This window comes from Panulirus ornatus, chromosome 42 (assembly GCF_036320965.1).
Source record: "Panulirus ornatus isolate Po-2019 chromosome 42, ASM3632096v1, whole genome shotgun sequence".
NCBI lineage: Eukaryota > Metazoa > Arthropoda > Malacostraca > Decapoda > Palinuridae > Panulirus > Panulirus ornatus.
In genome coordinates, this window is record NC_092265.1 from 617,984 (window position 1) to 645,485 (window position 27,502).

Consider the following 27,502-nt stretch of genomic DNA (forward strand, 5'->3'; position numbering starts at 1 on the left):
GCGTGACGTCCCCACCAGGTAGGTCACAGGAGTCTGGAGCAGTGTATAAGTTGATTCTCCTCCCACGTCTGTGCTATATTTAGCGTAGCGACTGGCGTTGTTCTTAGCGCCTATGTATTCCACTCTTCTCAAACCTTCATTTGTTTGGAAGATTTGTCATTGAAAGGTCTAGGGTTGAGGCAGAGCCGTAGGTCAGCGGCCGATATAACTGGTAACATGTATACCTGGCAGTCTTCCTCGCCGATATAACTTGTAACATGTATACCTGGCATCTTCCTCGCCGATATAACTTGTGACATGTATACCCTGCAGTCTTCTTCGCCGATATAACTTGTAACATATGTTTACTCTCCAGTTTTCCTCAAATTCCACTGTGAATTCTTTTTATGTCTCACAGTTTAACGGAATCTTGAAATCAGCAAATGGACCTGACCATGACCTCACCAGATGTGGATGGACCTGACCATGACCCCACCTGCTGTGATGGACTTCACCATGACCCTACCAGCTGAGGATGGACTTGACCATGACCCCACCAGCTGGAGATGGACTTGACCATGACCCCACCAGCTGGGGATGGACTTGACCATGACCCCACCAGCTGAGGATGGACTTGACCATGACCCCACCAGTTTGGGATGGACCTGACCATGAGCCCACCAGCTGGGGATGGACTTGACCTTGAGCCCGCCAGCTGGGGATGGACCTAACCATGACCCCACCAGCTGGAGTAATAGTCACCCACCACATGACTTTCACCCTCCCCTCTGTCCTGGCAGGTGTGTTGGGGACGCTGGACAACGCGCTGGTGGTTGCTATGTTCATTAGATTCCGGGTCCTCCTCACGCCCTCCAACCTCCTGCTTCTCAACTTGTGCATCAGTGACCTGGGCATCTGTGTCCTAGGAGGCTTCCCCTTCAGCGGCGTCTCGGCTTTGGCCGGCAGGTAATGTCTCGTAGCGCTAGTACTTCCCTTACTAGGAATTGATTGGCCACTGACTGGTCACTATCAGGTCACAGATTGGCCACTGACTGGTTACTATCAGGTCACAGATTGGCCACTGACTGGTCACTATCAGGTCACAGATTGGCCACTGACTGGTGAGTAAAACGGTAAGGTTGGAAGTAAGGGCAGCAGGGAAAAAGGCCAGGGGTAATGCACCTTGTGTGGGCAACAATAGTGAAGGAGGAATGTCGAAGGCTTGACAGGCTACTTCCTGCCTTATTGATGTTGGTGCTCCCCCCCCCCCCCATCTCTCTCTCTCTCTCTCTCTCTCTCTCTCTCTCTCTCTCTCTCTCTCTCTCTCTCTCTCTCTCTCTCTCACACTTACTACGTTGACTCTAGACTCTCCAACAGGTGGCTGTATGGGGACTTCGGATGTCAGTACTATGCCTTCATGGGATTCCTGATGGGTGTGGCCAACCTCACCACACTCCTCATGGTCGCCCTCGACCGCTACCTCGTCACCTGTAGACACGACCTACGTGAGTATATGCAGCTGTACTGCCTATATATACCTCGTACGCCCACCTTGCCTCCAGCTCTAACATCGCTACTTGTGTATACGTCATGCACCCACCTGGCTGATAGGTCTATCACTCATAAATACTTCGTATACCCACCGGACCTGCAGCTCTACCATGATACATACATCATACACCGGCATGAATTAATTCCATACTCAAGGGTATAAGTAACTGTATCATTTAGTTACAGGAACGTGATCAACCTACACAGCATACATAGATTTAAGAAGTTGTATAACAGCAGAGAATGTTCAAGAGATGGGGACCTGCGAGTGTAAAACTCCCTCCTCGTACAGTACAATACATGATTGCGAGCGTGGTGTAAAGATTATCGTTACTGACCATAATTCAGGCACGGGCTTACTCCGCATGAATTCGAAACTTGAGCAAAAGGTGCAAGAGGTGAAAAAGAGGGCAAATGAGAGTTGGAGTGAGAGAGTATCATTAGAATTTAGGGAGAATAAAAAGATGTTTTAGGTGGAGGTAAATGAAGTGCGTAAGACAAGATAACGAATGGGAACATCGGTGAAGGGGGCTAATGGGGAGGTGATAACAAGTAGTGGTGATGTGAGAAGGAGTGAGTATTTTGAAGGTTTGTTGAATGTGTTAGATGATAGAGTGGCAGATATAAGGTGTTTTGGAGCAGGTGGTGTGCGAAGTGAGAGGATTAGGGAGAATGATTTGGCAAACAGAGAAGAGGTAGTAAAAGCATTGCGGAAGATGAAAGCCAGCAAGGCAGCGGGTTTGGATGGTATTGCAGTGGAATTTATTTAAAAAAAAAAAGGGGGGGGGATCACTGTGTTGTTGACTTGTTGGTGAGGATATTTAATGTATGTATGACTCATGGTGAGGTGCCTGAGGATTGGCAAATATGCATGCATCGTGCCATTGCACAAAGGCAAAGTGGATAAAGGTGAGTGCTCAAATTACAGAGGTATAAGTTTGTTGAGTATTCCTGGGAAACTATATGGGAGGGTGTTGATTGAGAGGGTGAAGGTATGTACAGAGCATCAGACTGGGGAAGAGCAGTGTGGTTTCAGAAGTGGTAGAGGATGAATGGAGCAGGTGTTTGCTTTGAAGAATGTATGTGAGAAATACTCAGAAAAGCAAATGGATTTGTATGTAGCATTTATGGATCTGGAGGAGGCATATGATAGAATTGAAAGAGATGCTCTGTGGAAGGTATTAAGAGTATATGGTGTGGGAGGAAGTTGTTAGAAGCAATGAAAAGTTTTTATCGAGGATGTAAGGCATGTGTGCGAGTGGGAAGAGAAGAACGTTATTGGTTCTCAGTGAATGTAGGTTTGCGGCAGGGGTGCGTGATGTCTCCATGGTTGTTTAATTTGTTTATGGATGGGGTTGTTAGGGAGGTGAATGCAAGAGTTTTGGAGAGAGGGGCAAGTATGCAGTCTGTTGTGGATGAGAGAGCTTGGGAAGTGAGTCAGTTGTTGTTCGCTGATGATACATCACTGGTGGCTGATTTGGGTGAAAAACTGCACAAGCTGGTAACTAAGTTTGGTAAAGTGTGTGAAAGAAGAAAGCTGAGAGTAAATGTGAATAAGAACAAGGTTATTAGGTACAGCAGGGTTGAGGGACAAGTCAATTGGTAGGTAAGTTTGAATGGAGAAAAACTGGAGGAAGTGAAGTGTTTTAGATATCTGGGAGTGGATTTGGCAGCGGATGGAACCATGGAAGCAGAAGTGAGTCACAGGGTCGGGGAGGGGGCGAAAGTTCTGGGAGCGTTGAAAAATGTGTGGAAGTCGAGAACGTTGTCTTGGAAAGCAAAAATGGGTATGTTTGAAGGAATAGTGATTCCAACAATGTTATATGGTTGTGAGGCATGGGCTATAGATAGAGTTGTGCGGAGGAGGATGGTTGTGTTGGAAATGAGATGTGTGAGGTGGTTTGATTGAGTAAGTAATGAAAGGATAAGAGAGATGTGTGGTAATAAAAAGAGTGTGGTTGAGAGAGCAGAAGACGGTGTTTTGAAATGGTTTGGTCACATGGAGAGAATGAGTGAGGAAAGATTGACAAAGAGGATATATGTGTCAGAGGTGGAGGGAACGAGGAGAATTGGAAGACCAAGTTGGAGGTGGAAAGATGCAGTGAAAGAAATTTTGAGCGATCGGGGCCTGAACATGCAGGAGTGTGAAAGGCGTGCAAGGAATAGAGTGAATTGGAACAATGTGGTATACTGGGTTCGACGTGCTGTCAGTGGATTGAACCAGGGCATGTGAAGCGTCTGTGGTAAACCATGGAAAGTTTTGTGGGGCCTGGATGTGGAAAGGGAGCTGTGGTTTCGGGCATTATTGCATGACAGCTAGAGACTGAGTGTGAACGAATGGGGCCTTTGTTGTCTTTTCCTAGTGCTACCTCACACACATGAGGGGGGAGGGGGATGATATTCCATGTGTGGCGAGGTGGCGATGGGAATGAATAATAAAGGCAGACAGTGTGAATTGTGTACATGGGTATATATGTATGTGTCTGTGTGTGTATATATATGTGTACATTGAGATGTATAGGTATGTATATTTGCGTGTGTTGACGTGTATGTATATACATTGTGTATGGGGGTGGGTTGGGCCATTTCTTTCGTCTGTTTCCTTGCGCTACTTCGGAAATGCGGGAAACAGTGACAAAGCAAAAAAGAAAGATATATATATATATATATATATATATATATATATATATATATATATATATATATATATATATATATATATTGTCCCCCTAAAATGTACTCATATATTGACACCCTGTAACTCTGAATTTTTTTTCAGATCTGAATTAAGAAAAAAAAAATCAGTGATAGGGTGTCAAAAACTTAGTACATTTTTTGGGGACATCCAGTACGTTTATTGATTTTTCATGCCTCTTTGCCATTTCCCTCATTAAGAACAGAGGACCAAGCCTTAGAGGGAATATCCTCACATGGCACCCTTCTCTGTTCCTTCTTTTGGAAAATTAGAAACTGTAGGAGAGGATTTCCAGCCCCACCGCTCCCTCCCCGTTTAGTCGCCTTCTGCGACGTGAAGTATATCGACCAGCCCCATAAAGTACCTCCCTGACCCAGCATGGTACCTCCTTGTCCCAGCATGGTACCTCCCTGTCCCAGTGTGGTACCTCACTCTCCTAGCATGGTACCTCACCGTCCAGGCGTAGTGCCTCCTTGTCCCAGCATGGTACCTCACTGTCTAAGCATGGTACCTCACTGTCTAAGCATAGTACCTCACTGTCCCAGCATGGTACCTCACTGTCCCAGCGTGTTACCTCATTGTCCCAGCCCAGCGTGGTACCTCTGTCCCAGCATGGTACCTCAGAAGACAATATAATCGATGTGTTCTCCTCTGGTCTTCAGGTGGGAAGCTGACCTACCGCCGCTACTACCAAATGATTGCCTTCATCTGGCTCTGGTCTCTCTTCTGGTCCGTGTGTCCCCTCCTTGGCTGGGCCAGGTAAGTGTGTCCCCTCCTCGGCTGGGCCAAGTGAGTGTGTCCCCTCCGTGGCTGGGCCAGGTGAGTGTGTCCCCTCCTTGGCTGGTACAGGTTAGTGTTTCTCCTCCTCGGCTGGGCCAGGTGCATCCGTCCCTTCTTTCATATAGACAGAAAGAACTTTCACCTCCCTAGACAGAAGCAGAAATGACTGCCTCTCCTTGCCAATACTCATCCTTAACTCTAGTGTTGACTGTGAGCCACAGAAAAGTTAAAGTATAGCAGGAGCCTGCTATACACATGTATCACATGTGTCATGCAACACATCATCTCAGGTTGTCATTTTGCTGTTCTTTAAGGGTGTCTGGCTCCTGCCCTGCCAACAGGGTTGTCAAGCAGGGAACACATGGCATGCAGCTTGTCTTCCGCTGGCCTCTTAGTTAGCGCCTGTGTGTGTGTGTGTGTGTGTGTGTGTGTGTGTGTGTGTGTGTGCACTAAATAATTACCTGATATTTTTCAAGCGAACAATATTGTTTGAGGTTTTAGTCCTTATATTCAGTGTTAGTGTGGGCTCAACCTTACCCCTGCCACCACAGCTATGGGTACGAGCCTTCCCTCACCACCTGCACCATTGACTGGCAGAAAAATGACGCCAGTTACAAGTGGTTCATCATGGTATCCTGCTTCATGGTGTACCTGCTGCCGCTCATCATCATCACCACTTGCTACTACCAGGCCTCGCGCTACCTGCACCAGGCTCGCCAGTCAGGTGACTCCACAAGTGCTCTCGACTGGGCTAATGAGAAGAATGTGACCAAGGTTAGTCAGCAGTCCTCATCGTACACATGACCAAGGATGAATCTTTACATTTGCACCACCGTTATTCAGCATCTCTGATCCTCCCATATCCTGTACATATATTTCAGTGTCATTGCTAAATTCAGGAAGAATCTTCACTCATTTCTGTTACATCTTGTCTCAGCACACTCATCAGTGAGTCAGTTTCCCTTTTCATGTCAACCAAATCATAGTCCACAACTTGTGTCATCTCCCTGTACCTGTGCAAGATGCTTCACTTGTCCTAATGCTGTCCTGTTGACCACTCACTCCTTACTGTATTCCATATTGTCCTGCAGGACCACCCCAGCCTCCATCCTACATTCAAGTCTCATCTCACCTTCAGATAGTTGCCTATGAACATAACATTTGGAATTGCAGTAAAACTGGTCAGCTTTGCCCAGTAAAAGCATATTGGTGGTTCACATACTTAGATATACATGTGTCTTACCACATACTATGGCCTTCTCTGGGACATCATGGGCACCTCAGCTCACCAGAAGATGTGCTCAGCACTGTTAACCTAATCCTATCATCACTTGAGGAATGCTGGAGTTCCTCATCATCTTACTCCTTCCACGTGTAACCATCATGATCATCTTAAGAACTCATTTCCCCACGGGGGCAACTCCTCTTTTGTTATGTGGTTTATTTCAATCTTTATGTTACCTTGGAGACCATCATCATAGCAAAATCTCGTTGTAGGTACTTCTGAATAGTTAATGGTAGGTAAGAAGGTACAGCACAGACTGATAGGTATGTATAGCACGCAGTGGTAGGTAGGTACATCACATACAGATAGGTAGGTACAGCACACACTGGTAGGATATGTACTGCTTATAAGGTAGAATGGGACATGTACAGGTAGTTAGGTTCAGTATACACAGTTAGGTAGGTACACCATATATAGGTAAGTAGGTACAGCACATATAGGTAGGCAAAGACAACATATACAGGTATGTAGGTACAGCACACACTGGTAGGTATGTACATCACATATAGATAGGTAGGTCCAGTATATACTGGTAGGAAGATACAGCACGTACAGGTTGGTGGTACATACTGCATGTACCAGTAGGTAGATACAAAACATACAGGTAGGTAGATACAGCACACATAGGTACCACATATATTCATATATAGTTCGAGTTTTTAAGACCAAATTTTTAGGCAAAAAATTGGGGGTCAACTTGAACATGGGTAGTAGTTTCGTTAGGAAAGGGATAGGAACAACTTTTAGCTTCAGACATGAAAAATGTTTACCAGTTATTGCCAGTAAACAACAGAAATGTAAAATGTATACCAATTAGTAGTGAAAAGCTGCACAGCGCCTTCAGCTGATGAAGCTTACCAACTTATAGAAAGCTAACTTACCCTCCAACATGCTTTCAGTAATCTGTCAAAGTTTTTAGCTCAGATTAACTAATCATATCATATACAGCATCATAGTACCACAGATCTACAAAAAAAAGTACCGGTAATAAAAACTTTATGATATTTCACACTTTAGCTATGAAATTCAGTAATTTTGTCATCAGGTTCTTGTGGAAGACGCTGATATTTTCATTCTCCCTCTCGGTACAAAATCATTTCTTTTCATAAATCTTGTGCACCAAACGTGGCTCGCCTTAAAATGTGTGATGCCTGATTTCCTTACTAGTTTCAAGGCAAAGATTCGAAGTGATCCTCGGGAAACACCATATACATTCTGTCAGTTTTCATACACATACTGTGCCACTTCAACTCCCACGTGGCCACTTGTTACACATTCCTCTGTCAGCACATTTGTTTTTTGGGATATGCTTAAGTTGTGCAGAGAGCTTTTTCCAGTCTGACACTTTTTTCGGATACCTTGAATTCCCTTGCTGCTACACGGTTGTTAGTCTGTTCTGCATATTCAGTCGCTCTGAGCTTGAACTTTGCTGTGAACTTGTTCCTTCTTGAATCCATGCTGAAGAGAATATGGGTCAAGCGCATTTGGTCTTTTTTGGCAGGAGAGTCACGCAAATACCCATACTGGTGTTTGTTTGGTGTCATGTATTTATGAAAATTAATATTTGTAAATTAAAAGTACAGTAACATTGTATTATATATAAATTTGTCATATTTCTGGAAAATGAGAAGCAGGACAATGAATATAAACACTGGTTCCCAGTGAATGTCGGTTTGCGGCAGGGGTGTGCGATGTTTCCATGGTTGTTTAATTTGTTTATGGATGGGGTTGTTAGGGAGGTGAATGCATGAGTTTTAGAAAGAGGGGCAAGTAGCCAGTCTGTTGTGGATGAGAGGTCCTGGGAAGTGGGTCAGTTGTTCACTGATGATACAGTGCTGGTGGTTGATTCGGGTGGGAAACTGCAGAAGCTGGTGACTGAGTTTGGTAAAGTGTGTGAAAGAAGAAAGCTGATAGTAAATGTGAATAAGAGCAAGGTTATTAAATTCAGTAGGGTTGAAAGACAAGTCATTTGGGAGGTAAGTTTGAATGGAGAAAAACTGGAGGAAGTGAAGTGTTGTAGATATCAGGGAGTGGATTTAACAGTGGATGGAACCATGGAAGTGAAAGTGGGTCACAGGGTGGGGGAGGGGCGAAGGTTCTGGGAGTGTTAAAGGATGTGAGGAAGGAGAGAACATTATCTCAGAGAGCAAAAATGGGTATGTTTTGAAGGAATGGTGATTCCAAGAATGTTATATGGTTGCAAGGCATGGGCTATAGATAGGGTTGTGCTGAGGAGGGTGAATGTGTTAGGACAATATGTGGTGTGGATGGTTTGATCAAATAAGTAATGAAAGGGTAAGAGAGATGTGTGGTGATAAAAAGTGTGGTTGGGAGAGCAGAGGAGGGTGTATTGAAATGGTTTGGTCACATGGACAGAATGAGTGAGGAAAGATTGACAAAGAGGATATATGTGTCAGAGGTGGAGGGAACATGGAGAAGTGGAAGACCAAAGTGGAGATGGAAGAATGGAGTGAAAAAGATTTTGAGTGATCAGGGCCTGAACATGCAGGAGAGTGAAAGGCGTGCATGGAATAAGAGTGAATTGGAACGATGTGGTATACCAGGGTCGACGTGCTGTCAGTGGATGAACCAGGGCATGTGAAGTGTCTGGGGTAAACCATGGAAAGTTTTGTGGGGGCCTAGATGTGGAAAGGGAGTTGTGGTTTCAGTGCATTACACATGACAGCTAGAGACTGAGTGTGAACAAATGTGGCCTTTGTTGTCTTTTCCTAGCGCTACTTTGCACACGCGTGCGCGTGGGGAGGGGGGTGCCATTTCATGTGTGGCGGGGTGGCAATGGGAATGGATGAGGGCAGCAAGTACAAATATGTACATGTGTATATATGTATATCTGTGTATGGATATGTATGTACATGTTGAAATGTATAGGTATATGTGCATGTGTGGGCAAGTATGTATATACATGTGTATGTGTGTGGGTTGGGCCACTCTTTTGTCTGTTTCCTTGCGCTACCTCGCTAACGCGGGAGACAGCAATAAAGTATAATATGATATATAAATCAATCAATGTACGGTAATATTAAAGGCTGTTTAGGAAGGGCTGATGCAAAGGCAAAGACTCTGTGACCAGGGCTCTGTCGTTTCACCTAGATGGTATGTGTTTTTCAAATTGTTCTCAGTAATTAACAAAAATCAAGTATATTTTACCTTAACTGTGCCTAAATGATCATATACTCAGAAATAAATAGTAGTTTTGCTGAAACGTGATGTATTTCAGTGTAAAATAGGATAAAATACACGATGAAAAAAGACTTTACCTAACTTTCCGAGGATCAAGATGTTACTCATTTTCTTAACTTTCTGTTAGAATGCTGTTATATTACAATGATATTCTATTTATACTGTGCTTGATATAATATATTTATGGAAATGTAATACTTTTGCTGAAATGACATACGTATTACAGTGGAAATTGGGATAAAATCTTGAAAACAATCAACTTTCTTTCGTTATTACCGTAATTGCTTTTCGAATGATTTTCAGTAAAAAAAAAAATTTGTATTACAATAATATTCTATCCTAATTGACTTGAATAAATATTTGACTGGAACTGTACAATATTTTTGCTGGCACTCTCTGTGTTTCAGCGTAAAGTGCTGTGATAATGGATGATAAGCAATTTACCATTGGCGCTCAGCGTTTCAGGCCCAGCAACCCTCAGTTTATTGGATGTAGTGTTTTTTATGACGATTTTCTGAAATGAGTTTTATATGCCATAAGATATGGTGCTCTATAACCCTGATTTGTTGTTCCGTTACCTTCAAAAACTTGGGTTGACCTATACACGAGGACTATCATAAATTAATGATTACTTGGCCAAAACCCATAGGTCAATCTATACACGAGGTAGATTTATAGACAAGTATATACAGTAGGTAGTTACAACACGTACGGGTGGGTAGGTAGAGCACATGCTGGTAGACAGGTACAGCACGTACAAGTAGGCAGGTAGGTACAGCACATATTGGTATATAGTTACAGCATGCACAGATAAGTAGGCACACCACATACAGGCAGATAGACACAGCACGTACAGGCAGTTATGTAGAGCTCATATTAGTAGGTAGATACAGTATGCACAGGTAGGTAAATACAGTATGTACAAGTAATTAGATATAGCATATACATATAGATAAGTACTGCACATACATGTAGGTAGATACAGCATGTACAAGTAGGTAGATACAGCACGCACATGGAGGTAGGTGCATCACATACAGCTTGAGGTACAGCAATGATTGAGAGGTACATAGAACTCATACAGGTTGATAGGTACAGCATGTGCAGATAGGCATAAATCACATGTACAGATAGATAAGTACAGTATGTACCAGTGAGTAGATACAGCATGTACAAGTAAGTAGGTACAGCATGCACAATTAGGTAGGTACAGAACATACTGTAAGGTAGATGCAGTGCATACAGATAGGTAGGTACAGGATGTACTGATAGGTAAATACAGTAGTTACAGCCTGAATTTGTCTACAGTAGGAAGAGGCCTTGGTTTGTCTGTAGTAGAAGTAGGGCCGGATTTGTCTTCAAAGCTGCTTGAGTTCGTCCTCAGTAGGAAGGGGCCTGGGTTTCTCTACAAAAAGAAGAGACTTGGGTTTGTCTGTATGAGGAAGAAGCCTAGGTTTGCCTGTAGGAAGAAGATGGCTGGGCTTTATTACATTAGAAAGAGGACTGGGTTTGTCTGCAGTGGGAAGAGGGCTTGGTTTGTCTACAGTAGGGAAAGGCCTGACTTTATCTTCAGTGGGAAGAAGACTGGTTGTCTACAGAAGGTAGAGGGCCGAGTTTGTCTACAATAGGAAGAGGGTTGGGTTTGTATACACAAAGGGCTGTATTCCCCTTCATAGTAAGGACTTTGTTTGTTTATACTACAAAAGTTTGGGTTAGGTGTGTCTACAGTTTGCAGAAAATTAATTTTAATGGTATTAAACTTTTCAAGGTTATGGGAATCCTAATCTGTCACAATACTTTGTCCAGCACTGCTACCTAATGATCTTTCCCCTCCCCAGTTCTTCAAGCTACCAGCTCTCCCATGCCTCTACCTCTTCTTCCTTCTTGTCTTAACCCACATAATTTTTGATTCACAAAAAAAATGCAGTTTCCTCCCTTTCATCTTTTGCAGAAAAGGTTGCTAAATCTAGTGTTGAGCTCTTCCTATTTCTCCATTCCTCTGTCTTTAGTTTCTCCTCTTTTTCCCTGTTACTTGTATGCCATGAATTTGAATAGGAAGAGGATCAACATTTTTACCATTACTCTGTGATTTAGAGGTAACACAGCTTATTAATCTGGTTATGAGTGTAATAATCTGTGTCATAACCTATTTGCACAATACAAGTAGAAAATTCTATTCTCATAGGGCCCCATCTCTTGAACATTCTCTTCCATCATACAAAACTTTTAAACAATATATGCTGTCCAAACATAATTTAGACATTCACAGTCTTCCATCCAACCTTTCTCACATTATGAAAGTCCTTTACATCTTTTTTGACAGTTTTTTGCTTGATTTTATGTTATGGCTTCTGGTTACTCTATCCTGTATCTTTCAGGGACCTATTCAGTCTGCAGGGTTGTTTAAAAACTTAAAAGTTTATTTCATGTAATTTTCTCTTCTTCCCCATGCTGAGCAAATCTAAAGCCTATGACATTTCCCTGTAACTCAGCTCACTTGATTCCTTTCCTCCACAAGTAATCCAATGCACTCTTATGCTTATGACTCAACACTGCATTCATCCAAATCCTTCAATTTTGCTCCCTCATCTCTCACTCAATCTGCATCTCGTCTTGACTCAGCTTCCTCAATAAACTCAGACTTGGACGGGATACCTCAGTGGGGCTCACAAAATCTTGTTAAGTTTAATGCCTCCAAGACCCAATTTCTACCCATCTCTATCTCTCACAACCCTCATCTCTCCTTTGACAGTTGTGCAATTCCACCTTGACTCAGTGAACATACTTTGTTATTACTGTAACATCCATTCTTTCTTGGAAACCCCACATTACAGGAATAGCTAAATCTGCCTCTACGAAACTGAGTGTCCTGTTTAGATGTTGAAACTTTTCTTTTGGACAATTGCTCCATTTACATAAGGGATTGATTCATTTTTGTATGAAGTACTGCTCTCACATTTGGGGTGGTTCTCGCTCTGCATCCTTACATGACAGAGTCGAGTCAAAAGCATTTCACCTCATACACTGTCTGGGGCTAACTTCCAAGCTTGACCCTCTTGCCTTGTGCTGCAGTATTGGTTCACTTTACCTGTTCTATAGGTATTGATTTGGTTTTTGCTTCCGAGAACGAGCTTCTTGTGTGCCCACACCACTAAGTAGACCACGCAGTACTCGGCAAGCTGGTGCATCACACGATTATTGTGTGGCCATCAGCAACTCAAGGGTGGGTTGCTTTGACAACTGCTACTTTCCCATTAGCTCTTTGTGCTTCATTGGGTAGGGTGACCAAACATGATAATGATATTCTAGTTTTGGCCTTATATAGGATGTGAACAACTTGCTGAATATTACATTATCCATATGCTTGAATGTAATTCCATCTTTTGTTAAGAAGAAGTTTGTCTTCTGTATTATTCCCCTGGCAGAATATTAAGAACATTGTTGTTTTCCAAGTCCCTCTCACAGCCAGATTCCTGCTGCTTATTTCCTGCATGATAATATTCAAATTGAGGGTTTCTTTTGTTGTATCCCATACTGAATGTGTGATTATTTGTGTTAAAGGAAGAGTTTTACCTTCATGTTGCCATCTCTTACCCTTGTATATATGTTCTATGCCTTTATTCCTATGTATGTATGCACACATATACACCCCAGATTATGAAAGGTACCCATGTCTTGACCAGCTCAGAAGGAAGGATAAATGTCTGGGTTGCTGGGTTGGGGTTAAGCCAGCTGCCTTGCCTAGGATTTAGTATCACTAACCACTACACCACAGAGGCCTATGTATAATTACTGAATGTGAAGGGAGTTTTACACTCATGGGGCCTTATCTCCTGATTATTCTCTATCATACAACTTCTTAAATGTATGTAGGCTGTCTGCATTTTACGTCCTCCATCATTCTGTTCCATTCATCAACTACTCTTACACTGTAAAGGTACTTCTTTACATCTTTTTTAAACAAGTTTCCAGCTTAATTTCATGTTATGTCATTTTGTTGCTCAATTCCTTCATGTCCTCTGTCATTTTTTTACTTTCACCCACTACTCATAGCATAAAAGTACTTCTTTATATCCTCTGTCATTCTTTTACTTTCACCCACTACTCATAGCATAAAAGTACTTCTTTATATCTTTTTTCATTGAGCTTCTTTCTTAATTTTATGTTGTATCCTCTGGTTGCTCTATCCTTATATTTCTCCTCATCCATTTGTTTTAATCTCTCCTTATTGATGTTTTAAAAACTTAAAAGTTGTGATCATATAACCCTTCACTCTTATTTTTTCTATGGTGAGCATAGTTAAATTCCTACCTTTTCCTGTAACTTAGCTGTCTCTAATTCTCCCTTTAGTGTGTGTGTGTGTGTGTGCAATAGTGATGTAGTAGCCTTTAACTTTCACACACTGAGATCTACATATTCACATTCACATCCTCGTGACAGTGTGTGCAATTGTTACAGATGGGTGTGGCATTGGTGCTGACCTTCATTTGCTGCTGGACCTCATATGCTGTGGTGTGCCTGTGGACAGTGTTTCGACCACCATACACCATCCCCATGGTCCTCACTCTCCTACCGAACCTCCTTGCCAAGGTAGGTCATTATCCCAAAACCATTATCTGTAAATTTAGGGTCAAACCAAAAAACAAGCATTGCAAGGCTGTTCTGCACTGTGTTCCTTTTTGAACATGGTTAGGATTAGGTATGCATTTTTCACAAAATTTAAGGATTGCATATATGTTTCTAGTTGTCTTTATTCATGGCAGTAATTTACTGCATGCATAAGTCATTCAGAAAGTTGGGTTTGTCCTATCAGATGCCAAGTATAAGACTGACTTCAGACCAGTGAAAGGAGTAAGTTAAATCTGTAGTTAAATGATTTAGGTCAAAATGGTACTTGGATCTGACTCTCAAGTTAGACTGCAAATGTTACAGAAATGAATAAAGAGCCAGGTCTGGGAGCTGTGACTGAATGAATGGAGTAGGTCCCTTCCATTTGATGTCAGTTAAAGGGGCCCTGGGAGGCAAATACCACACCTCAACCGATGATGCTGTTTGGATATGTTTACTTATGGATGGGGTTGTTAGGGAGGTGAATGCAAGAGTTTTGGAAAGAGGGGTAAGTATGCAGTCTGTTGTGGATGAGAGAGCTTGGGAAGTGAGCCAGTTGTTGTTCACTGATGATACAGCGCTGGTGGCTGATTCAGGTGAGAAACTGCAGAAGCTGGTGACTGAGTTTGGTAAAGTGTGTGAAAGAAGAAAGCTGAGAGTAAATGTGAATAAGAGCAAGGTTATTAGGTACATTAGGGTTGAGGGACAAGTCAATTGGGAGGTAAGTTTGAATGGAGAAAAACTGGAGGAAGTGAAGTGTTTTAGATATCTGGGAGTGGATTTGGCAGCGGATGGAACCATGGAAGCGGAAGTGAATCATAGGGTGGGGGAGAGGGCGAAAGTTCTGGGAGCATTGAAGAATGTGTGGAAGTCGAGAACGTTATCTTGGAAAGCAAAAATGGGTATGTTTGAAGGAATAGTGGTTCCAACAGTGATATATGGTTGCGAGGCGAGGGCTATAGATAGAGCTGTGCGGAGGAGGGTGAATGTGCTGGAAATGAGATGTTTGAGGACAATATGTGGTGTAGCCTGGTTTGATCAAGTAAGTAATGAAAGGGTAAGAGAGATGTGTGGTAATAAAAAGAGTGTGGTTGAGAGAGCAGAATAGGGTGTTTTGAAATGGTTTGGTCACATAGAGAGAATGAGTGGGGAAAGATTGACAAAGAGGATATATGTGTCAGAGGTGAAGGGACCGAGGAGAAGTGGAAGACCAAATTGGAGGTGGAAAGATGGAGTGAAAAAGATTTTGAGTGATAGGGGCCTAAACATGCAGGAGGGTGAAAGGCGTGCAAGGAATAGAGTGAATTGGAATGATGTGGTATACCAGGGTCAACGTGCTGTCAATGGATTGAACCACGGCATGTGAAGCGTCTTGGGTAAACCATGGAAAGTTCTGTGGGGCCTGGATGTGGAAAGGGAGCTGTGGTTTCAGTGCATTATACATGACAGCTAGAGACTGAGTGTGAACAAATGTGGCCTTTGTTGTCTTTTCCTAGCGCTACCTCATGCACTTGTGGGGGAGGGGGTTGTTATTTCATGTGTGGTGGGGTAGCAACAGGAATGAATAAGGGCAGACAGTATGAATTATGTACATGTGTGTGTGTGTGTGTGTGTATATATATATATATATATATATATATATATATATATATATATATATATATATATATATAGGGAAAATGATTTGGTAAACAGAGAAGAGGTAGTAAAAGCTTTGCGGAAGATGAAAGCCGGCAAGGCAGCAGGTTTGGATGGTATTACAGTGGAATTTATTAAAAAAGGGGGGTGACTGTATTGTTGACTGGTTGGTAAGGTTATTTAATGTATGTATGACTCACGGTGAGGTGCCTGAGGATTGGCGGAATGCGTGCATAGTGCCATTGTACAAAGGCAAAGGGGATAAGAGTGAGTGCTCAAATTACAGAGGTATAAGTTTGTTGAGTATTCCTGGTAAATTATATGGGAGGGTATTGATTGAGAGGGTGAAGGCATGTACAGAGCATCAGATTGGGGAAGAGCAGTGTGGTTTCAGAAGTGGTAGAGGATGTGTGGATCAGGTGTTTGCTTTGAAGAATGTATGTGAGAAATACTTAGAAAAGCAAATGGATTTGTATGTAGCATTTATGGATCTGGAGAAGGCATATGATAGAGTTGATAGAGATGCTCTGTGGAAGGTATTAAGAACATATGGTGTGGGAGGCAAGTTGTTAGAAGCAGTGAAAAGTTTTTTTCGAGGATGTAAGGCATGTGTACACGTAGGAAGAGAGGAAAGTGATTGGTTCTCAGTGAATGTAGGTTTGCGGCAGGGGTGTGTGATGTCTCCATGGTTGTTTAATTTGTTTATGGATGGGGTTGTTAGGGAGGTGAATGCAAGAGTTTTGGAAAGAGGGGCAAGTATGAAGTCTGTTGGGGATGAGAGAGCTTGGAAAGTGAGTCAGTTGTTGTTCGCTGATGATACAGCGCTGGTGGCTGATTCATGTGAGAAACTGCAGAAGCTGGTGACTGAGTTTGGTTAAGTATGTGAAAGAAGAAAGTTAAGAGTAAATGTGAATAAGAGCAAGGTTATTAGGTACAGTAGGGTTGAGGGTCAAGTCAATTGGGAGGTGAGTTTGAATGGAGAAAAACTGGAGGAAGTGAAGTGTTTTAGATATCTGGGAGTGGATCTGGCAGCGGATGGAACCATGGAAGCGGAAGTGGATCATAGGGTGGGGGAGGGGGCGAAAATTCTGGGAGCCTTGAAGAATGTGTGGAAGTCGAGAAAATTATCTCAGAAAGCAAAAATGGGTATGTTTGAAGGAATAGTGGTTCCAACAATGTTGTATGGTTGCGAGGCGTGGGCTATGGATAGAGTTGTGCGCAGGAGGATGGATGTGCTGGGAATGAGATGTTTGAGGACAATGTGTGGTGTGAGGTGGTTTGATCGAGTAAGTAACGTAAGGGTAAGAGAGATGTGTGGAAATAAAAAGAGCGTGGTTGAGAGAGCAGAAGAGGGTGTTTTGAAATGGTTTGGGCACATGGAGAGAATGAGTGAGGAAAGATTGACCAAAAGGATATATGTGTCAGAGGTGGAGGGAACGAGGAGAAGAGGGAGACCAAATTGGAGGTGGAAAGATGGAGTGAAAAAGATTTTGTGTGATCGGGGCCTGAACATGCAGGAGGGTGAAAGGAGGGCAAGGAATAGAGTGAATTGGAGCGATGTGGTATACCGGGGTTGACGTGCTGTCAGTGGACTGAATCGGGGCATGTGAAGCGTCTGGGGTAAACCATGGAAAGCTGTGTAGGTATGTATATTTGCGTGTGTGGACGTATGTATATACATGTGTATGGGGGTGGGTTGGGCCATTTCTTTCGTCTGTTTCCTTGCGCTACCTCACAAACGCGGGAGACAGCAACAAAGCAAAAAAAAAAAAATATATATATATATATTTTTTTTTCATACTATTCGCCATTTCCTGCGACAGCAAGGTAGCGTTAAGAACAGAGGACTGGGCCTTTGAGGGAATATCCTCACCTGGCCCCCTTCTCTGTTCCTTCTTTTGGAAAATTAAAAAAGAAAGAAAAAAAAAGGAGAGGGGAGGATTTCCAGCCCCCCGCTCCCTTCCCTTTTAGTCGCCTTCTACGACACGCAGGGAATACGTGGGAAGTATTCTTTCTCCCCTATCCCCAGGGATAATATATATATATATATATATATATATATATATATGTATATATATATATATTTTTTTTTTTTTTGCTTTGTCGCTGTCTCCCGCGTTTGCGAGGTAGCACAAGGAAACAGACGAAAGAAATGGCCCAACCCACCCCCATACACATGTATATACATACGTCCACACACGCAAATATACATACCTACACAGCTTTCCATGGTTTACCCCAGACGCTTCACATGCCTTGATTCAATCACTGACAGCACGTCAACCCCGGTATACTACATCGCTCCAATTCACTCTATTCCTTGCCCTCCTTTCACCCTCCTGCATGTTCAGGCCCCGATCACACAAAATCTTTTTCACTCCATCTTTCCACCTCCAATTTGGTCTCCCTCTTCTCCTCGTTCCCTCCACCTCCGACACATATATCCTCTTGGTCAATCTTTCCTCACTCATTCTCTCCATGTGACCAAACCATTTCAAAACACCCTCTTCTGCTCTCTCAACCACGCTCTTTTTATTTCCACACATCTCTCTTACCCTTACGTTACTTACTCGATCAAACCACCTCACACCACACCTTTGTCCTCAAACATCTCATTTCCAGCACATCCATCCTCCTGCGCACAACTCTATCCACAGTCCACACCTCGCAACCATACAACATTGTTGGAACCACTATTCCTTCAAACATACCCATTTTTGCTTTCCGAGATAATGTTCTCGACTTCCACACATTCTTCAAGGCTCCCAGAATTTTCGCCCCCTCCCCCACCCTATGATCCACTTCCGCTTCCATGTTTCCATCCGCTGCCAGATCCACTCCCAGATATCTAAAACACTTCACTTCCTCCAGTTTTTCTCCATTCAAACTCACCTCCCAATTGACTTGACCCTCAACCCTACTGTACCTAATAACCTTGCTCTTATTCACATTTACTCTTAACTTTCTTCTTTCACACACTTTACCAAACTCAGTCACCAGCTTCTGCAGTTTCTCACATGAATCAGCCACCAGCGCTGTATCATCAGCGAACAACAACTGACTCACTTCCCAAGCTCTCTCATCCCCAACAGACTTCATACTTGCCCCTCTTTCCAAAACTCTTGCATTCACCTCCCTAACAACCCCATCCATATATATATATATATATATATATATATATATATATATATATATATATATATATATATATATTTTTTTTTTTTTTTTTTTTTTTCATACTATTCGCCATTTCCCGCGATAGCGAGGTAGCGTTAAGAACAGAGGACTGGGCCTTTGAGGGAATATTCTCACCTGGCCCCCTTCTCTGTTCCTTCTTTTGGAAAAAAAAAAAAAAAAAAAAAAAAAAAAAAGAGAGGGGAGGATTTCCAGCCCCCCGCTCCCTTCCCTTTTAGTCGCCTTCTACGACACGCAGGGAATACGTGGGAAGTATTCTTTCTCCCCTATCCCCAGGGATAATATATATATATATATATATATATATATATATATATATATACATTTTGAATATTGTGTTTAGTTTTGGTAACCCTACCTAAAAAAAATCATAAGACAAAATGAAGAGAGTACAGCGTCGAGGTACCATAATGATTCTTGGACTGAGAAACAAATGCCTACGAGATGAGAGTAAACAACAAGAATCTATTTAGCTTTGAAAAGAAAAGGTTAATAGGTGATCAGTCAAGTTACCTAAGATTTTATTTGTCTGATTTTACTTTTGATGACAGATACAAACTTGTGGGCAAATGATTTACCTTGAATGAGGCGTAGTACTTTTTCTTCAACTTTGTTAGCACATCGAACAATTTGCCAGTTAAAGTAATTGAAAGCATAACTTTAGATACGTTTATGAACAGATTTGATAAATACTTCGCTTCAAGTCCACGACTTTCATTATTCATACCTCCATGGTCAAAATGACAGTTTGCAGGTTATTGTCTTTGAATTATCTATTTACCTTCTAATTTTTACCACACTATTTAGCGAGTTTCTGATATCATCCACTATCACAAACAGCCTCAAAAAGACCCGATGGTCTGTTGGTGTTTGAATTACTTTGTGTTTGTATCTACTTATCTCCTATTAAGCCTCCCCATCTCAACCTATCAAATACTTCTTTCCCAATAGGCCTCCCACATTTTCAACCTCATCATCTACTCTCCCAACATGCCTCATCCATGTTCAACCAATCATTTACTTCTTATCCACGATTCCCTTTCATACTCAACCTTATCATCTACTTTCCCACCAAGACTCATGATCAACCCCACCACCTACTCTTTCACCAGGACTCCTCATGATCAACCCCTTCCTCTACCTATCTTCCATCTTCCACTAAGCCTTCCTGTTGGTAATCCTATCATGTACTTCTCTCCCACCAGGCCTCCCCCGTGCTTAACCCCATTGTCTACTTCTACTCACATCCCCGCCTGAGGAAGGGCATGATGGCAACGCTGACATGCTGCTTCAGGGAGCCCCCACCAGAGCTGCTGGAGCTGCCAGAAAACAAGAGCATGACTGAACAGAAGTGACAGATTTACAGACAGATCACAGATAGATGCTGCCATCATGCTGGGTAACATAGCAGCTGAAGGCAGTAGCAGACAAGCGTTACACAGAGAAGGAATACACTGGCAGACACCAAGGATGGTAATAGTGGGTAGGAAGTGACATCCACTGTGGTGTGAGGAAGTAGGGTAGAGAAAATGAGGAATTAACAGCAGGGAAGTTTTAGATATTTTGAGGTGAACTGTACACAAACAGCTTATTACACATCAGACAGACCATAGGCAGGGTGAACACCATAAGAGAGTATGAACATTTTGAAAATAAAAAATCCTACACATGATAAATGAAAAAAAAGAAGGGTTTCAGAGCTGGACGAGAAACAGAATACAGTAATACAGTAATTGGCCTGACTGATGGTCAGATGCAAGTAGAACATCAAGATTACTACGGCTGCAGGTCCTTTATATACATGCAGCAGGGAACTGCCAAGAATCACACACACACATACACATTATGTACATGTGTATATATGTATATGTCTGTGTGTATATATATGTATACATTGAGATGTATAGGTATGTATATTTGCATGTGTGGACATGTATGTATATACATGTGTATGTGGGTGGGGTGTGCCATTCTTTCGTCTGTTTCCTTGCGCTACCTCGCTAAGGCGGGAGACAGGGACAAAGTAAAATAAATAAATAATAAATAAAATATATATATATATATATATATATATATATATATATATATATATATATATATATATATATATATATAATATCTTTCTTTCATACTATTCGCCATTTCCTGCCTCAGCAAGGTAGCGTTAAGAACAGAGGACTGGGCCTCTGAGAGAATATCCTCACCCGGCCCCCTTCTCTGTTCCTTCCTTTTGGGAAAAAAAAAAATGAGAGGGGAAGATTTCCAGCCCTTTTCCTTCCTTTTTAGTCGCCTTCTACGACACGCAGGGAATACGTGGGAAGTATCCTTTCTCCCCTATCCCCAGGGATATATATATAATATATATATATATATATATATATATATATATATATATATATATATATATATATATATATATATATATATATGCGTGGGCTATGGATAGAGTTGTGTGCAGGAGGATGGATGTGCTGGAAATGAGATGTTTGAGGACAATGTGTGGTGTGAGGTGGTTTGATCGAGTAAGTAACGTAAGGGTAAGAGAGATGTGTGGAAATAAAAAGAGCGTGGTTGAGAGAGCAGAAGAGGGTGTTTTGAAATGGTTTGGGCACATGGAGAGAATGAGTGAGGAAAGATTGACCAAGAGGATATATGTGTCGGAGGTGGAGGGAACGAGGAGAAGTGGGAGACCAAACTGGAGGTGGAAAGATGGAGTGAAAAAGATTTTGTGTGATCGGGGCCTATATATATATATATATATATATTTTTTTTTATACTATTCGCCATTTCCCGCGTTAGCAAGGTAGTGTTAAGAACAGAGGACTGGACCTTTGAGGGAACATCCTCACCTGGCCCCCTTCTCTGCTCCTTTTGGAATATTAAAAAAAACTGAGAGGGGAGGATTTCCAGTCCCCCCGCTCCCTTCCCTTTTAGTCGCCTTCTACGACACGCAGGGAATACGTGGGAAGTATTCTTTCTCCCCTATCCCCAGGGATATATATATATATATATATATATATTTCTTTTTTTCTTTTAAACTATTCGCCATTTCCCGCATTAGCAAGGTAGCGTTAAGAACAGAGGACTGGGCCTTTTTTGGAATATCCTCACCTGGCCCCCTCTGTTCCTTCTTTTGGAAAAAAAAGAAAAAAAAAAAACGAGAGGGGAGGATTTCCAGCCCCCAGCTCCCTCCCCTTTTAGTCGCCTTCTACGACACGCAGGGAATACGTGGGAAGTATTCTTAATCCCCTATCTCCAGCATATATATATATCTATATATATATATATATTTTTATTTTATTTTGCTTTGTCGCTGTCTCCCACGTTTGCGAGGTAGCACAAGGAAACAGACTAAAGAAATGGCCCAACCCACCCCCATACACATGTATATACATACACGTCCACACACACAAATATACCTATACATCTCAATGTACACATATATATACACACACAGACACATACATATATACCCATGCACACAATTCACACTGTCTGCCTTTATTCATTCCCATCGCCACCTCGCCACAAATGAAATAACAACCCCCTCCCCCCGCATGTGCGCAAGGTAGCGCTAGGAAAAGACAACAAAGGCCACATTTGTTCACACTCAATCTCTAGCTGTCATGTGTAATGCACCGAAACCACAGCTCCCTTTCCACATCCAGGCCCCACAGAACTTTCCATGGTTTACCCCAGACACTTCACACGCTATAGATAGTGTTGTGCGGAGGAGGGTGGATGAGTTGGAAATGAGATGTTTGAGGACAATATGTGGTGTGAGGTGATTTGATCGAGTAAGTAATGAAAGGGTGAGAGAGATGTGTGGTAATAAAAAGAGTGTGGTTGAGAGAGCAAAAGAGGGGGTGTATTGAAATGGTTTGGTCACATGGAGAGAACGAGTGAGGAAAGATTGACAAAGAGGATATATGTGTCAGAGGTGGAGGGAACGAGAAGTGGGAGACCAAATTGGAGTGGAAGAATGGAGTGAAAAAGATTTTGAGCGATCGGGGCCTGAACATGCAGGTGTATATATGTATATGTCTGTGTATGTATATATAGGTTTACGTTGAAATGTATAGGTATGTATATGTGCGTGGGTGGATGTGTAAGTATACATATGTATATGTGGGTGGGTTGGGCCATTATTTCGTGTTTCCTTGCGCTACCTTGCTAACGCGGGAGACAGCAACAAAGTATGATAAATGAATAAATAGAGAGAGAGAGAGAATCTACAACCATGATGAATTTCATTTTTCAGAAAGATTTTGAATATGTTTTTGTAAATAGTTTCAAATTTTATAAAGAAATTTTCTCACCTTTGCTTGTCAGGGGTTAGATTTCTTTAGAGGAGTCCATGTTAGACAGCCCAACTTCCCATCCTTGGCAGGTATTTTCAGGAAATGAATCTCACCTAGCTAGGTTGAGATGGGCACTCGCCTTGTAGAGAATTGGAAAAAATGTGTGGGGCCAAAATAATGTTTAACGTACACTGACAGCTCATGTATAGTGAAGTATACCCTAGCCTAAAATGACAAACCATGTATGGTGTAGTATACTATAGCCTACCAAACATATCATGTATGGTGTAGTACATTCTAACCAACACTGACAACTCCATGTATTGTATAGGACACTGCAGCCCCTACTCGCAGCTCATGTATGGTATGATACACATTAGCCTACACTCACAGTTCATGTATGGTATGCTAATCAATGGATACATGTAAAGAGAGAGAGACAGAAAAATGTTAGGATAATGAGACACACAGGTACTAATAGATAGAGACATGCAGGTGCACACGTAGACAAAGACATACAGGTACATGAAAAAACAGTGACACAGGTGCAAGAATGGAATGAAACACTTACACAGAGGGCCAGAAACAAAAGAAACCCATGTTTCATGGTACTGCATTTGATGCTGACAACATATGTTTTATGTTGATGTACAACATGCTGACATCTGACATCTTATGGTGATACAAGACATAGTGACATCTGACATATTATGGTGATGCATTAAATGCTGATATTTGATGTTTCATGGTGATGTGCTAAAGGCTGATGCTTAAAATGTTTTGGTGATATTGTATTTGTTGATGCCTAATGTTTTAGAGGACAGATAAGAAACATTCCTGACTAATGAATTTCTTTGTCTCGTACAGTATTTTTCGTATGATTTTTATATACGAATGAGTCTGGAGGCTTCCTTTAAGGCATTTTTAGGACATTGCTTGTTTAGGAAGATGGTATCCCAAAGAAATGGCTTCTATTTATATTAAAGGAAAAACTATTTTTTAGTGTCCTTTGCATCATGCCATGGCCGAAACAGTTTCTGTCAGAGTATCCCTAGCAGTTAGCAGGGGTCTGTGAGATCCTCACCTTATTAAAAGGGGAAGATGGACTTCATAGAATCTTTTGGTGACTTCACCTTTTCCATGGCATCAAGTTCATAGAATCTTCTGGTGAAGATGAAATACCAACTTTCTAGGAAATGAGAAAAGTAATGAAGTGAGACCTTCTTGTATGTTTTGCCTCCAGCATGTGCTCATCAGAAGTCCTATCAATACAGGCTTAACCAGCCCCAAGACTCCTGCAGCAGCTTTTAATAGCCATCATACAAACTCAGTGTAGAACTCCAAATTTCCAACTTAGCAGTTCAAAAATTCTTGCAAATACCAGGAATTCAAAATTGAAACATGAATGAGACTTTTCTTTGTTCAAAGTACAAATTCATTCTAAGTGTATAGCTTCAGCCCTGGTGTATAATGATCTGATTATAGAGTGATAGACAGAAAAGATCTAGACATCTTACAGGAAAACTAGACACTTGGTAAGCTGGAAAAATTGACTTTGTGCCAAGGTGGTAGGATGGAGTTAAAACAGAGCTGGTGGGGTAAAATGATACAGACATGGTCGGATGGAAACCTGACAGAGGAGGTAGGATGGAACTGGTACAGAGCACAAGCTGTCTCATTGAGGCCAATGCTACACAGAACTCAGAAGAACCCTGGCAGGGATATTCATGACTAAATTGTGGCCTGCTTACATTTCTTATATTTAACCCCTCAAGCATGATGGTGTGACACTAAAGCATGAAGGTATGACTCTTTAGGATGACATTATGACCCTCTGTATGAGAGCATTACATGAGATCTTTCCGTAAGTATCAAGTTAAAGACCAGAACATCATACTGAACACTTGTAATATCATGCTTAAGGGGTTTCCTGACTTGCTGAGGGAGTTAAGAGTTCAGTGGAAGCTTTACTTAGTCTTGACTGTATGTTAATCTTACTAGAAGTTAAGAATTTACCAACTGCATGTCGCAATGTGTGTTTTAATCTTTGCAGCATATTGATTTATCTGTGTATGAATGTATGCATTTTACTACAAAAGCATGTCATGCCACTTAATATCAAGTCTCCATTATGTACAATGCTAGCTTTTTATCCTTTGTACGTTTTCAAAAATATATTAAATCAAGATGCTTAATATTGTAGTATTAGCACTGTTTTACACTCTAGACTGACATGAATATTTTTGGGTTACCATAGAAGTTCCTGGGTGGGCATCTCTTGCTAGTTGAAGGAATTTTTAAAGTTTTCTGTGGGAGTTCCAGTACTAACTTTGGTGCTTTGGAGTTGATATCAAACTTAGCTGCATCTGGGTGACCTAAACCCCAATTTACCTGACCTGCATCAGTGTAGGTATCCCCAGACCAACTCCTAAAATTCCTTTAACAATGCCTCAGCCCCTCATGTAACTGGAAGAAGCCTCTGGTCTGACACACTCAGCAGCAGGCTCACCTCATGTTGGGGAGGGTGAGCAGGAACTAAAGCCTACTGGAGAGGGAGGAGCCTAGGCTCTGGAGAAGCTTTACAGCCTTGTCAGCTTAGCCTAATATGCCATCCAGTAGAGTAGACAACACAAAAGTAATGTCACTGCTTAGTTTTACACCAAGTGTATTTTACTTCTGAGGATATATGGTATATATGTTCTACAAGAATCAAAACTTAGTTTTAAGGTGTTAAAATGTTGTATAGTGACATACAGCCAACAGTAACAAGTTAAGAGTTTACTGTATTAAGTTCCAAAGTACTGAACCAAGCTATGACTACCTGTATCAAACTATGTTGCAGTGAGCTATAGCTGACTGTATCAGGCTGCAATTTGCGGCACTACTCTACAGCTAACTGTACCAGACTGCTACTTTCAATACTAAGTTACAGCAAACTGCCAAGCTGCAACTCCCAGCACTAAGCTACAGCTAACTGTACCAAGTTGCAACTTTGTATATTGAGCCACAACCAGTTATGACAATCTGCAGCCTGCAGTAATGAGCTGCTTTCTGCTGCAGTGAGCTACAGTTAAATGTTTTGCTTTGCAGCTTGTGCTGAGGTGCAGTTTACTGCATCAGTCTAATCAAGACATTATGTTCTGCAATATACCATATTGTATGTAACCTTATTAGTAAATAAACTGGATTATCATTATTATTATTATCATCGGTCTACAACTTCTTGTAACAAACGTTAACTCGGTATATTGATCTGTTATTTGCTGCTAGTGGAAGTACATTCTTCCCCCACTTATCTGCCTCTTTTTGATGTTGCTGGGAGGTTATCAGTTCTGTATGATGACCTTCCCCAATGCAAGTTTATGTAAGGCCAGATATCTGATGAAAGTGCATGCACTAAGGAATATTATGATTATTTCTATGTAGTCCCTGCTCCTTAAAAATGATTTCTTGTATTAGACTGTTATCTACCAGATTATGTTCACTAGTAGTACAAAAAGTATTAGCAATCTTGAAATAACAGGATTTTATATTTGCATAATCAATAATCACTGTACTACCTTTAAGAGTAGTCTCTTTATTAGCTCATAGTAGACATATATGCCTACATTTGGCTCTGTAGGCTTGTCAAGCCTCCTGTAACAAGAATCACCCTATTAATTCCACAACCTTTAGAGTACAAACCCTTGCCTTTTACCTAATCCGATCTCTCTTGACTTGTGCTCATAATTAAGAAAGTTTTACCATAAGTCACCAGCAACGTGGTCTGACCTGAGGCCTGAGACTAGTACCCTGACTCATGTGTGGTGGTTGGTCAACTAACCTGTGCATGGTGGAAAGTCAACCAACCTGTGGGTGGTGGCAAGTTGATTGACCAATGTGGTGGTAGGTAGACCAACCTGTGGAGGGTAGTATGTCAGCTAATCTGTACATGGTAGTAGGTCAGCAGATCTGTGCATGGTGATGAGTCGACTGATCAACATTTGATGGTAGGTAAAATGAACTGTGTGTGATGGTATATCAATTTACCTGGGTATGGCAATAGGTCAACAGACCAACAGTAAGTTGACTATTTACTACCTGCTCCTGTTGTAATATTTCAAATACAATACTCAATATATCCCTTGAAGACATGTTTCATTATCATGAACTGTCAATATGTGCACAAATCCCAAGATTCTGTTGGGTCCTAAGATCCTCCACCACTCTGAAGCTCTAAGCATACCACCACCCTCTCAATCACTACTCTCTCATATACCCCAACAAGTA

The 27,502-nt window shown here is 41.7% G+C and overlaps 1 protein-coding gene across 3 annotated transcripts in view; it reads left to right on the plus strand.

The window, feature by feature from the left end:
• Positions 1-24,251, plus strand: part of LOC139761796 (visual pigment-like receptor peropsin) — a 51,102-nt gene extending 26,851 nt beyond the window's left edge. For all 3 annotated transcript variants that reach the window (XM_071686245.1, XM_071686244.1, XM_071686246.1), the window contains 6 exons: positions 780-945; positions 1,357-1,484; positions 4,888-4,984; positions 5,557-5,779; positions 13,950-14,081; positions 20,138-24,251. In XM_071686245.1, the coding sequence (XP_071542346.1) occupies positions 780-945; positions 1,357-1,484; positions 4,888-4,984; positions 5,557-5,779; positions 13,950-14,081; positions 20,138-20,287 (896 nt within the window). In that variant the 3' untranslated portion in view covers positions 20,288-24,251. The remainder of the gene's footprint in view (positions 1-779; positions 946-1,356; positions 1,485-4,887; positions 4,985-5,556; positions 5,780-13,949; positions 14,082-20,137) is intronic.
• The last annotated feature ends 3,251 nt before the right edge of the window (positions 24,252-27,502 follow it).